The sequence below is a fragment of the Ambystoma mexicanum genome, chromosome 9 (assembly GCF_040938575.1).
Source record: "Ambystoma mexicanum isolate Mex_15411 chromosome 9, UKY_AmexF1_1, whole genome shotgun sequence".
NCBI classification, from domain to species: Eukaryota; Metazoa; Chordata; class Amphibia; order Caudata; family Ambystomatidae; genus Ambystoma; species Ambystoma mexicanum.
In genome coordinates, this window is record NC_090931.1 from 656817804 (window position 1) to 656832082 (window position 14279).

The following is a 14279-nucleotide window of genomic DNA, read 5'->3' on the forward strand; positions in this document are numbered from 1 at the left end:
ACTATATTGTTCTTAGTGTACTGAGGAACAATGCTATGTGATGCCACTTCATGTTTTGTGAAGGGGTGAAAGGTCGTGTGACATCACTTCATGTGGTGTCACTTGGGGCGGGGTCAAATGGCCACTTCCTGTGATGTCATCAGAGGTCAAGGGTCGTGTGACGTCACTTCCGCGACCCCTGGCATTTTGGTGAAATGACGTCCCTGCATGCTTCACGGTAGTAATTGCGAAACCCAAAACCAATTAGAATTAAGATATTCACAGACAGGTTCCTATTTCCAGTAAGAACAAAAGATGTCATATGAAAAACGTTCACTATGCTTTAACTTAAAGTTTAAGTAGAGTGCAAACCCAGAATTTAGAATTTGGACTTTATAGGACCAGAAAATGTTTTTGCAACCTATATTTTCTTATAAATCAAAATAACATCAATTTTCAGCATCGAAATTACTAACCTAGCCTCTCATGTATCTAAATAGAAAATGGAAAAGTTAGATATAAACCACAACTACCAGAATGCCTAGCGGTTGAAATTCACCAATTTGAAACCACCTCTAATCAAGAATTCCACCTATGTTAGTATTGAGCTTGTCAATCTAGGTTTTTAATCTATCAATACATGAATATTTAAAAGCAGACAAGAACTACCACTACCAGAATGCTTAGCGATAGAAATGGTGGAAATCAAAACCATTTAGAATCAAGATATTTACATGTTTTATTAGACAGATTACTATTTCAGTAACAAAAAATGCCATTTGAAAAACGTTCTTTACGCTTTAAATTATAAGTCAAAATGGAATGCAAACCAAGATTTTATGATTTGGACTCAAATTACCAGAATGCCTGACGTAGCGTACATTGGAAATGCGAACAAAATATGCGGTAGAGCATTGACAAATGTGGCAAACAACAAGGTCAAAAAATACTAAAGCATCTAATTACATCAGGCCTCTGAAAAAACAAAAAACATTGGATATCTATTACCAAATTAACACTCACAACATACTTGGATTTAAAACGAATTTGGGTTTAAACACCCTATAGCAATATGCACATGACTAACATAGCCCAAAACATGGCCGCCATCAGAAATCCGATGGAAATGAAGGTAGGACTACTATACCTCACAGGCAGTGTCATATCTAGTCCTCCTTCTATCATCCAAGAGGCAGTCTAACTGACTCGACGCTTTGAGCACGAATTGGACTTTTTTCAGGTAAGCCCTAGGGTCCTCTCACAAGCCCACCCTAAACTGGGACCAATCAATGCAAGGGCTGCTCATTTGGGAACATGCTGTTTTTAAATGAGCTTAGTCAACATGCTTTTTAGAACCTTAACACGACGCAACAAAGCTAAAAGTTATCAAAGTGTAATGAACACTACCAGTAGGATGCCTCATAGTCAAACCGTCTTTTTAGAGAGACTGAAATTATATCATTTTATTTTTCTCTACTATGGAATTCGTAACATACTATAAGAAGGAAATTGCAAATTAACAAACTCGCACTGCACTGCATGAAACTAGGATCTAAGCCATAAACCAGGGTCATCCTAAATTTGTTTACTTTTTCTAGCAGATGGGATTTGACCCCAATTACTAATTGGACTGTAATAAAGCAGACTATCTGGACCGCGATACTTTAGGGTAAGAAAGCCCATTAATTGCAACCAAATGTTTCACGCATATGCAGTTCTTAAACAAAACAACAAACGATGACAACAGTTAGGGTTTTTTTTCTGTGAAAGGAAATGAGTGGGAGGAAACTTTAGGAAAATACTTAACCAGGACGAAGTAGGGGACAAGATGAAACTGACATTAGAATGATAAATGGGGCTGAAATTGCAAAAAAGTAATTGTATGTATATGTCAATTTTCTTTTCACTTTCTCATCACCAAATAATCCCACGGGTTACTAAAAAAATATGAAGGGGCATTTTAGACCCCATTCTAACGCATGCTTTCTCTGTAGGTTTATGCTGCACAAATTGGTATAAGGTTAAATTTGTTGTGTTTTTTTTACTTCATGTATTCACCCTCTCACACTTTTTTGAATAAGGAAATGAATATGCAAATATCTGTAAGTTCTATAACATGATTTCACATTTTTTATTTATTTCTATTATTTCAATATTTTTTGTCACAGAAATGCCCAGATTTGAGAAAGGCAAAGTGTAATGCCGAAACACGTGTCATCCAAAAGGGCCTAGAATTATCACAAAAATAAAAAAAATCTACATGCAGAAGGACTTGAATGCTTTCATTTATTCGTTGGGAATTGCATAAATCATATATGTGAAGACAGGAAATACTGACGCAAAGAAAGGTGCAAGCAAAACCAAAAAAGTTTTCTAAGTATAGGGAATAGTTACGTCACCTATAACGGCACTGGAAGTAGCAGAAAACGATAAACGAGTTGGCCCTTGGCAAATCACCTAGCTCTGTTGGCTTGCCCGATATACTTCTTCCTAAACTACGTTGTTTATTACAAGATTCGAGGGACCATGTTCGATTCCTGGCTTCTACTTGTGAAGGCAACATAATCATACTATTGAAACCAGAAAAAGAGGGCGTGCCTTGAGCCTTGTATAGTCTGTTGTTTGTGTTAAATGTAGGTTATAAAATCTTTACAAAATCACTGGCGAGGAGATGAAAGCCCCCGATACCTGATCAGGTTTTGCCAGAAAACTCTGAGTTTAAACCAAGAAGAACCACACATCACAATGTTCCCAAATTGCATACAATTCTGCACCAAGTTACCTCAGATCTTCCAGTGATGGCATTACAAAAAGCCTATGTAACCCTTCAATTGCCCTATTTATTCTCAGTACTTAAAAATGTGGGACTGGAACAACCCTTAATTAATATGGTCCCTTTTATGGTGCTTATTAATGATGTGATATCTAACCCCAATTACTTAACAAGAGGCATACGCCAGGGCTATCCGCTCTCTCTCCTGCTGTTTGCAGTTTTTAAGGAGCCCCGGGCGTGCGTACGGAGAATGATCACATGTTTAGGGGTTTGAATAATATTGGGATTAAAGTATTTCTCATTGTATGCAGGTGGTATCATGATCTATGTTAAAAACCCCTCTTATAAACGCAGTGGTCTCCTCCTTTGGAGTCATTTTCGGCCTGCAGGTTAACCCATCCAAATCGGATTACTTTCCAATCATTGACTTTACAATTAACACCTGACAATTGTTGTGGCACCCAGAATCGTTGTTGTTTAGGTATTAACATTGCACAGACAAACCATATCGCTCTAAATCACATTGCACTACTGCACCACATTGAATCAAAAATTAAAACGTGGATCACCCTTACACTTTCTATGTTAGGAAGGATGTCATTAATACCTATGGTTAAATTAGCTTTATTTTCGACTATCCCAAACAAACGTTCAACTTTTTCTTTTTTTAACAAACTTCATCAATTACTTGGGGATGTGGGGGTGGAGGGAGGTTGGTCTGGGGCAGTAATCATCCAAGAGTGAAATGAGAGATACTGACGCAGCCACTGGAGAAAAGGGGGACTTGGTATACCTGATCTTGAGCTGTTTTGTATGTAGCGCAGTTGGCACACTCTTGAAATTGGTACAGATCTAGTCCCGTTCCTCTGCATGATTGACTGGAGATAGCATTGCGCCATCCCCAATCGCTAACTAATACATTAATTGAAAGGCCTAAGGGCTTCACCAAAGAAATAGATGAGGAATGCCACTGTTGTTTCGCCATGTTGGACATAAAAAGGATTTGCTGAATTAGGTTTGCTAATTACACTCAGCATGTTCGCTTTACGGCACTATGGACTTCGCATATTCATGAAATCATTCTTCAGTGATTTTCCCAGGGTGTTGCCAGACAACCCAATCCTGGGATCTTTGCTGAAATCGCCGGACTGCAACCATATCATTTTGAAGTTATAAAAGCTGGCACTAGCCTCTAAAAAGCAATCACTGGCTGCTAGGAAAAAGTGGGAAAACTCTCTTGGCGTGGAATTCACTGACCCACCTTGGGCTGCAGCTATAATCATAAGCATTAATTATCCAAAAGTTATTCTCATAAACCAATCCAATGAAAGTATATACATGAATATTATCGCACCCGACAACAACTAGCCAAATGTACTTCATACTATGCTGGTGAATGTTTGATATGTCTGTGAAAGGTCAGAAATCTGAGGTGGTCAACTTTGTGAAAGTTTTTCAAAAGAGGCCATTTTATTAACTCAAAGGGTTGGATAAATGCCTCACTGTCCCTGCCCCGACTAGTATTTCCCTGCTTAAAATAAACTAAAGGAAACACTTAAACAAAGGATCTCTGTCCCTCACACATATACATAGAATAACTCAACAAGGAAATGCATTGCAATTCAAAAGCAACAAAAAAAATAACAGTTAAGTTCACAATATAATAACAGTCTCTCCTTATAATCAGGGTGAATTCCCCTTCCCCAGATTGAAGCAGGATTCTGTTCCACGGTTCCATAAAAAATATGGAAATCCTGGTTTGTAACAAAGTTCTAACACAGTTCTTTGTGACTCCAATTTGGCAACAACAAGTTTCAGCACATCCTAATGATTCAGCAAAGGTTCTTTCTCTTCTTGCAATAGACTCAAAGTAATCTTCTTCACTTAAACAAAGACTAATTCCTTAGTTCATATGTATCAACATAAATGAGCTTTGTCAAGTTGCTTCTTGCAACAACCTATTATTTCTGAAGAAATATAACACTTCTGCAGCAGTTTTATTCAGTTCTTGCTTCAGCAAGGGTTTGACAGGATAATTTGTTAACACCACTTCACAGCACTTCAACTTCTACCTGGTTTACTTTAATGCCATGCCTACTACTTCAATCACGCCTGGTTTACTCCCATGCCAGCCTACTACTTCAAAGTTTGCCATTCGAGTATACTCCCCCTTCCCGAACAGTAATTTACATACAAGTGCCTCTGTGGTTAAGATTAGCTTACAACAGTTTTGTAGTGTTCATTACTTTACAACATCAGGCTTAAAGCAGTTCTTCAGGGAAGGTAAGATTCACATTGGTGTTCTTTAGTACTCTTTTGTACTTTGCAAAGACCTCGGCACCTTATGCTCCTCCTTCTTAACACCTTTTCCAGAATGGCAGTCTTCTTGCCACTCCTTTTTCCCCAGTGCTTTATGAACCAATCACTGACAAGGATATGGTTTTATTCTACTTCTTCCTGGGCTTTGGCAATGTGGGTTTAGACCAGCGTTTGTTATGTACTTCTTTAAATATGGGCAATACGCTTTAGAACTTTAATTTGTCACCTCCTGACTTTGGCAATATCTGTTGGGTTTAAATTGCTTGGCTTTTACTGTCTTTTGGCTTGGTTAATGGTTTTGTGCATTAGGTTCTAGAAGTACTGCCCCTTCTTGTTGCTGGGTTTTAAATAAACTTGCATATTTAAAGATACAGTAATTTGGCTTTGCATAAAAGTGTTTACTCTGTTTTCTAATAGTTTGGTATTAAAAATTGCCTTCTGTATTAACTTCACCCATACGCAATTGTTTTCTGATCTGAAAACGCCTGTCTCGAGCATGCGAGTAGTCACGGAATGCTCTGGTGTCAGTAGAGCATTTTGGGAACTCACTGGGTAAGACATGCGCATCAGATTCCCACGCTGCTCACAGGTATTTCGATTGTGCGGCTCCTCTCTATCCGGCAATCTGTTGGTTTCGGTCTGCTGCCATCTACACCACTTGCACACAGTTTCCTGGTGCTCGCCTGTCACCGGAGTCAGCCTTGTGAGGAAGAAAACTTTCCACATGTTCGCTTCCTGCTGCGCAGCCTCTGCAAAACAGGTCTTTAGACGGCAAGCTTCCTTTTTTCACTCTTCCTGCTGTGCAACCTCTGAAATTAAGGCTTCAGGAGGCAAAGACCCTCATAGGGGCGGATGCAGCTTTCTACTTGACAGTGGTCCTGGCATCTTCTCCTTCCTCCAGTCGTCTTCTCCTTCCTCCAGTCTCGGCTTCTGCTGCTCCCACTACTTCAACTGCTCGCTCTGCTCCCACTGCTCAATAATGACCTGCACATGAGGGGGGGCCTCTTAAGCCTCCCAGTATCCCTCAGGTGTGGGTCATTCCTATTAACAAGCTGCACTTTGCAGTTTTGTTCCTCTTTAGCCCTTTTCTTCATCCTAATACTTTGGGGTTTATGGGACTTCAAGTCTCTAAAGCAAAGGTTATATTTTCTAACTTAATTTGTGGTCTCGGATTAATTTCTGTTCCCAATAATATTCTTTAAAGCAATATCATAAGTATCAATCACAAGATTGGATTGTATAGAAGAATAAAGTTCTTAAAAGTTTGAACTGGTATTATTCAAAGACTTCTTTTCACTGTACCTTTTGGGAGTTGGGCGAGCTTCTTGCTTCATGGGTCTGACATGTTTTAGAAGGGTTTTCATTTCTCTCAATGCCTAAAGGTTTATGATTGTTTTTACCCATATTAAGATGTTCAACTTGAGGAATAAACAGTGTTATGACAACAAGCCATTGCATATTTTGGTATTGAGGAGATGTCTCCCCTAGAGGAAGACCAATAGCACGCCTCACCCAACAGAGTTCTTTTATTCCCCTGGGCCCTTTCTCCTCCCAGGTGAACCTACCTCAGAACACCAACCCCAAGGTCAGGATCAGGAAGCGTCTGCCTTTCCCCGGCCACCTGGGAGGAGACTTTAGGTTGGGTCTTTGTGAGGACTCTGCATGATTCATCACATGTCGTACACCCAATGCAGATTTTCTCCATCTTTAATGGTCGTGTCCCTTGGCCCTATCGTTTTGGGTTGCAGTTTTGCAGAAAGTATCTGAGATATTGAACATAGAGACCGTATATATGGTGTATCAAGGAAAGAAGCATGCTTCACAGGACTTGCCTGCTTATTGGCTAAATCAGGGTGCAAAAGTGACTCTTGGCGATTAAGAGTGTGTGTGTGCACGCATGCAGGTTAGTGCGTTTGTGTGTGTGTGTGTGTGTGTGTGCGTGCGTATGTAATTGAGGTGGAGAGTGAGTGCATGGCTTGCTAGTAGCTTGCAACTTAACATTTTTACCCCTGGGCTAAATCTCTTATTGCCAAATCGTAATTAAAAGGCGCTGTACCAGTTGTCAATGAATGGATAAACTCTTTTGTGGTGTAAGTAACAAGAATACATAAGGAATGTGACTTGTCTGATGGCGAAGCCCAAAGATTACTGAGAGAAGTTGTTTATCTGGACAAATGTGCATAGGAAGAGGAAAAGGGTGTAGCTATTGGGCCATTCACAGAGCGTTTTCCTATGGGATTGCGCCATTGTAAAACGGTTCTGTGAGTCAGGCCCATTGTCTTTTCACTGTACGAATCACTATCATTTTGCAATGAATCCACTGATGTTCAGATTGTTAATGGTAAATCGTGCATCCGTGATACCTATAGAATGTTATAGAAATGTATAAGGGCATGGATACACTTTAGAATTCATGCTTATACTGGATGTTTGTAAGTATGTTTTTAACTTTGTTTATAAAATGCAATGAAAGAAGTTTAAAACAAAATTGCTGTGTCGAAACTGGCATTGCAATGAATCAAACGTTGTGTATGTATATGTAGCTTTTTTTGTATTTTCGCACTTAAGTGATGGATTCCTCAGCCAGTGTTTAAGAATACATTTTATTTCATCATTATGGTGTTGTGGTGTTGTACATTAAAATACATGTTTTATCAGTGCATGTGTTGTCGGTGAGAAATCCTTGAAGTGTCATAGTGTTGATATCCAGTGGCAGGCCTTCATGACCAGGAGTTCATCCTGTTTTTTGGTGGTCCTTTTTCACGGCATACAATATTCTTTCATGTTCTTGACCTAAACTACCTGCAATTCAAAGCGCATGAACCTACCAGGTGAGTAAGTTCATCTTTTCCCACTCAAATTACTATTTCTCCAAGTAAGCAAAATCTGAGCACTGTATGGTGATTAAAAAAAATCAGCTTATACCTAGGTAGGTTTAATGGCGTCACAAAAACAAGCTACTTGTCCCTTTTGCTTTGGTGCTTTAAATGTGAAAGGTGGTGCTGTCTTTGAAGCAAGCAGTCAAGGATTAGAGGGGCATTACCGCATTTGCCCACTAGGATTGTTGGGGCATGACTGTTTATGAGAAACCCCAGAAAGACTAAACTTTGCTAGTCTGAGATTTACAATTGTGTAACTAGTGCAAAAAATAGCCAATGGTACATTCCTTAATTTCTCAGATAATGTGCATTTTCATTATTCCAATGCACATGATTAATAAACCAATTTCAGTGTGTGATATTTTGATTTGTGTATTAGTTAAACAATTTAGCATATAACTTCGGGTAGCGAGGTTATTGAACATTAGTCCTTTCGGGAATGTTCATACATGCAAGGAGTGCATCTGAAACCTAGCCTTGGGCATCACGTTCTGCTGTTACTAAAAACCTCGACCCTCCCAGGAAGCTCACATGATGCACTGGAAAAGCAGCACTCTTCATAATATGTCCTGTGTGGAAACGTGCAGAGTAGCTACATGGATATTAATCCATATCGTCTTCAAACATTATCGCTTGGGTACAGTTTCTAAAATAAATATTCCGAGCACATCATGCTCAGAAATGTGTTTTCACCTGCGTCCCACAATCTGCTATTGAATTCTGCTTAGTGTGACAGCAGGAGCATGACAATATCGTACTGGAGAAGTCCCAAACAACGTGTGACCTTTCAGTTCATCCAACGGTATCCTTGGTAGTCGCAGATGACCAATTTAAACCTGAGATTCACCTAACCACTGCTGCTAATGGCACGCGATTGGGATGGCTCTGATGATACTGTCTTGCATCAATGGTGTTGCACAGGGATTGTCTTCGGCTATCTTTTCCTTTGTATAATAATCGACCATCAGTAAATGCAAAGTGGTTTGCAAAGTGCCCAGAGATCTTGGCAATTGGTGGTATTGGGAAGGATTGGACTGCCGAGGATCCCATTGAGAAGAGATCCTGTTTACGGCATCAGTAGACTTCAAACGATCTTTTGCAATCTCTACGTTCCCCTGATCATGCTTGGTGGTCTACTTTCTCATTGGATATACTTTCTATTAATGGCCGTTGGTGCTGTGCAACTGTCGCATCTTTGTGTTGCCTTAATCACACCTGCATGTGGGGCACCCACACCTACCAGGGCCTGAAGGTTAGACAATGTAAGAAGTGTAAAGTGTGACAAGTGAGGGCTGGGGGGGGCAGAAGCGAATGTGGTGGGTCACCAGTAACCAGTGTGGGATGTAATTAGGGGCAGAGGGGAGCAGTAAGGGTGTGTGTGTGTGATGGAGCAGAGCTAGCTTGGGGCTACAAAGGGTCACCAGAAAAACGTGTGCATATCAGGCAGACAAATGATGAGCAATTCCTGGAGTGCGTTGTTAGGTGATTGGGAGACGTTGTTTGGACGTTCGGCTGTGTGCTGCCCCCCATCAACTTTGTGCTGTAAAGTTCTTAACTTCCCTTTTCTCCTCCCCAGACTGCTCCTCGACTGAACTCACGATGATGAACCTCCATAATGAAAAGGACTATATCCTCCACCAATCAAATCATGGCAGAGAATGGGAGCTGCTCTTTAACTGGCCGGACATGCCTTACTTGTAATCCTTCGCTGCTTCATGCTTTTCTCTTCTAGTTACCAAAGAATTGAGCTTCCAAATGAACGAAACTTGCACTTTCCTGTCCGGTATGAGAAATATAAAAGCCGCTCCTCGACCTTCCATGTCTAGATTTCCTCTCTGTGCCTCTTTTCATCCTTTGTGCCTCCTATTTCTTTCTCTTTGCCCCTAATGTCTATAGTTTCCTTCCACATTTCTCCTTGTGCTTTGTTTCTACTTTACCTGCGCATCTCTTTTCCTATACTCTTTTCCTTTGCTTTAGCTAACCAATTTATTTATTTCTCCCTCTTCTTTATAACTCCTCAATTAATCTCTCCCTACCTTTCGCATTTCTCTCATTGTCCTGCACTTATTGTTCTTTGCTCCATTTTCTATCCTCGTTCGTCTTTTTTCTCTGACTTTATTTCCACATTGTGACTTCCCTCAATGTTATTCATTCCCCACCTTCTCTTCTTCATTTGCTTATCTGTGGTTGTAAATGTCTCCTTTTTTTAAACTCTTTCCAGACCCCATTCCACTTGCCTTCCCACTTCTATCGCCAGATCACCCCAAATTGTCTATATCGCCATTTACCTCTTCCTTACTTCTTTTTCCTATGCTCTCAATTTCCATTTAGTTTTCACCCCTCGTGTCTCCAGTCTTTCTTTTCTCTCCATTGTCTCTCTCCCCATCATTGTCTCCCGCTTCTCTCTCTATCCTCCCCTCTCTATCCTCCCCTCGGGTCTACTCCCCTTATGCTACTATATTTTTCCCCTTTCAACTCTACCATATTGCCTGTTGTCGCGTGCCCCCACTTCTCTTCACCGAGTGCCACGTCGTGTACTGGTGAGGACTCGTCCATTGTATGGTAGGAAGAAGAGCGGCACCACTTGGGGTGAAGGACAGAAGTCTGCCACCTGCGATGTAGCCGGACTGCTCAATTGATGGCACGTGAGATTGAAGTTACAGAAGAATGAGTCCTTCGTGTCATCGCCTCATTGACAGCCAACGTAATCTTCCTGTGTTTTGCCCGTGAGCAGCCTGCAGGCCCTGGCGGTGGTTTCCGGATTCAACAAGAATTGTTTTTAAGAGACACTTTCTAACTTTCTGTAAAATGTGTAAAAGCCATAGGATGTAAATGAGAGTGACCTGTAAATAGTGTAGACTTTGGTTGAATGTGTGACACAGGAAGAGCGTACAAAGGGACTTTTAATGAAAAGTGAAATGCTCTGTTTAGTAAACCAATTTTAAATGTTTTAAGCTTCAGACCTTAAACCCCTGCATCCATGCCTCCTGCACCTCCTTGTTCTTGGATACCTCCTTTAACTCCTACACTTTCTATTGTATGATTTCATAGTTGTGCATATCCTAAAATAAGAGTTCCTCACCATTTAGAACACATTTTCAAACGAAGCAGGACTGTCAAGCACAGTATGTGCCTATTCTTCCCTCCCTGCCAATTGCAGGATCTCCCTCTTGAAACCACCCTAATCAAGCAGAGCCTTCCCCTTTTACCCACAATATCGATTACAGAAGATTCTGCCCACGCTTATCCCTATTGGTAAGCGCCAGTCCTTTTTTTACTGACCCAGTGAATTACAGCCTCATCCTCTTGTACCCACCCTATTGACCACAGTCTGTCCCTCCTCTGCCCACCCAACCATTTGTGGCCTCTCCCTCCTAAACCCCAACCCATTGAACACAAAATGTCCCTCCGGACATTCCCAACTGACTCTCTCCCACAGCCACTGCATGTTACTTATCACAGCCGGTCTCCTGTATTTATCCTGTCTCCTCCTGTACCAACCCTACCGACCACATCTAATCCCCTGTATTCTCCCAGCATAACCTGGCTAATCCTTTCTCTCCTTAACCCACCCTCTATAAATCACTATCCAACCGACCATATTGTTGGTACTCAACTAGTGACCATTCCTACAATCCCTTCTAATCCTTGTAAAATCGATATATTGAGTACATGGAGATAGTTTGCAAGACCTGCTGTGTGCTCAGTGTCAGTGTGTTATACAGATGGGAACTGCTATAGAAGCTGGGACATTCTCTCCTCTTCTGTGTTGCTGCCATGCTTAAGAGTTAAAGGGTTTGTGATATTTTTGTATAACATGCACCAGAGTTTATTGAACTAAATAATCCTATTTAATTCCTGATGTAGAACTTGTTTGGGTTCATAATTGTGTTGACAATAGCTGATTCACAAATGGTTCATCACAGAGTGTTTCTGTCTCCCACCTCCAAGACTAAGAGGATTTCTTCCATGCTGAAAAGCCATAAAGCATTCCAGCCCCTGCTCTGAATGTACACTGCCCTGGGCACTGTCTCCTTCACTACACTGCCCACTGCACTGCTTCCAGCTCTACTAGTGTAACAGCAAAACACAATGAGGCTTTGCACGTTTCTTACATTGTAATGTTCCTCAGCCTTTATTTATGATGCAGATAATGCAAAGGTAACTTATATCAGAGCTGCATGCAGCATTTATTCAGTTCATAGAGACAATATCCCCAGAGAGGGTGGCCATGCTGCAGAAGAGCCCTGATGGTATGGTGTAAACTGCCTACTTTGTGGACACAAAACTGCCTTTGAATGCATGCATGGAGTTCTGTGGGCCCAGTCCATCCCTCTAATCATGAGAACTCCCCGGAATGGGGAGGCATATGCACTAATTGAGGGTCAGTAGGACCAAGAACCCTCGGATCCAGAACAGTAACTTGTCCAATCACAGACCATCCTTGGCTGGCCATGGAGGGCTGTCTGAGTACAATAATCTTGCCTGAGCGGCCATAGGCCGTGCCTGGGCCAACCGGGCCGCTCTTCGAACAATGATAGTGTTCGGGCTCAGTAGTTGTCCCTAGACACAGCAGTTGATTGGGCTGAATGGCCAGGTTTAGGCAGACTGTCCAATCTTGAGCATTGTGTCTTTGTACGGCTGTGGTGTCTGGGCACAGCAACCATTCCTGGACACCTCGTTGAAGTCTGGGCATACTAGCCGTGTCTGGGTGCCATTGCCATGTCTTGGCCAGCAGTTATGCCCAGGCACATCTGTGGTGCCACTGCTTGCAATCTCATTTGTGCTTATTTGCTGCCTATCTAATCAGGTATGGGTGATCTTGGGCCCCCTCTGCCAAGACAGCCAATATTCAGTCTGTTTACGGTGACGTCATTGTGATATCAGAGCCAATGGGCTGGGTAATTTTTATTATTGTGATAGCTAAAAAATACTATTGTATCAGTCCTGGAACTCTGTATACACCATGTTATATAATCCGAGAAATACACTAAATAAATACATTTTTGTTTTTTTTCAGTCTTGTCTTCTAGCTTTAATTTTGTGTTTATTCATGTGAAGTCTGGAAGAGAGTCTTGGCTAATATTAGCAAATCCTTATCCCTGTGCTGATTCCGACCATTTTAAATGCATCATAAGCTGCAAGAAGGGGAACTGAATTAAATGACGCCAACATCGTGCAATCACCTATTGCCTGGGTGACCCAACAATGTCCACCCTCCCAGCCCCATCCCTATGTTTCCATGAAATCTAACAACCCTTGTTAAACTGGGACACTGTTCTCCCTCAACCCTCTGGGAAGAGCTGCTATCGGGCCTTTGGATCTGCCATGTATTGCTAGCGTATTTTATTTGACTTTCTTTTGCTCGCCGTCTACGGCTCGCCTTTATCATGGGGCTGCGTTCGTTGCATTGTCTTTGTTGTCCCATTTTTCTGCACAACAGCATTACAAAGGTTTTTACTGTTCCTAATCTTTGATTAAAGAAAAAAACGTTCCAGAATGGTTTCGTTTTAAAATAAAAGTGTAGGAAGAAGTTGAATCTTGCATTACACTGAACGTTCCCTTAAATAGCAGGTTTGTTTGGGGGTTTGGTTGCGTGTGGGATGGGGTGTGACGATGAAGGTTTGACGAGGAGGGGGGTGTGGGGGGGTATTAGGCCAGCAGGGAACATAGTTCCATTTCTTCCTTTCGTACATTTCGACCACTGATGGTGTTACAGCTCACATTGGCTGAGCTGGAGTGCATGTCCTCAGCCATTCATGAAATGCCAGCCTTGAAATTCCATTGTATACATGAGGCAGGGTTAAAATTGCACCCTTGTCAGCAGTAGCAGAAAATGGTACTATTTAAAAAAGAGTAGGCCTCAAAATGCGCCCTCTTGACGACCATAAACTTCTACAGCACTCTACCTCAATGTCTACTTACAGGCATAAACCCCTCCTGTAAATCCCTGTTCACCTCCTACAATCTTTCATGCCATTTGTGCCGGTCGTATCCTCTTGCTTCAAAACTACGAATCCCACCTGGCATGCTATTTTCCCAGTAGGCTGGCTGAGCCATGCATTATCTCCACAAACCATCCAAAAGCTCTCCTCATTCTCCAAGGTCTTCACCCCTCCAAACACTGCACCCCCTGTCACCCTTAAGTCCTGCCCCATTCCTCATCCCAGCGCATCGACGCAGGTCCTGTAAAAGTACCAACAAAATATTCTCGGAACCTCAGTTGTATGTATAACGAGGTTTGGTGTGCTGGAAGCAGCCATCGATACTGAGCGTTAGCATGTTAGGAGCCCATGGGCACTCTGATATTTTCTGTCTGACATATTGCC

At 41.7% G+C, this 14279-nt stretch overlaps 1 protein-coding gene across 5 annotated transcripts in view; it reads left to right on the plus strand.

Moving 5' to 3' along the window:
- Positions 1-12969, plus strand: part of MYO1C (myosin IC) — a 662069-nt gene extending 649100 nt beyond the window's left edge. For all 5 annotated transcript variants that reach the window (XM_069615425.1, XM_069615428.1, XM_069615429.1 and 2 more), the window contains exon 32: positions 9527-12969. In XM_069615425.1, coding sequence (XP_069471526.1) covers positions 9527-9553 — 27 coding nt within the window. In that variant the 3' untranslated portion in view covers positions 9554-12969. The remainder of the gene's footprint in view (positions 1-9526) is intronic.
- The last annotated feature ends 1310 nt before the right edge of the window (positions 12970-14279 follow it).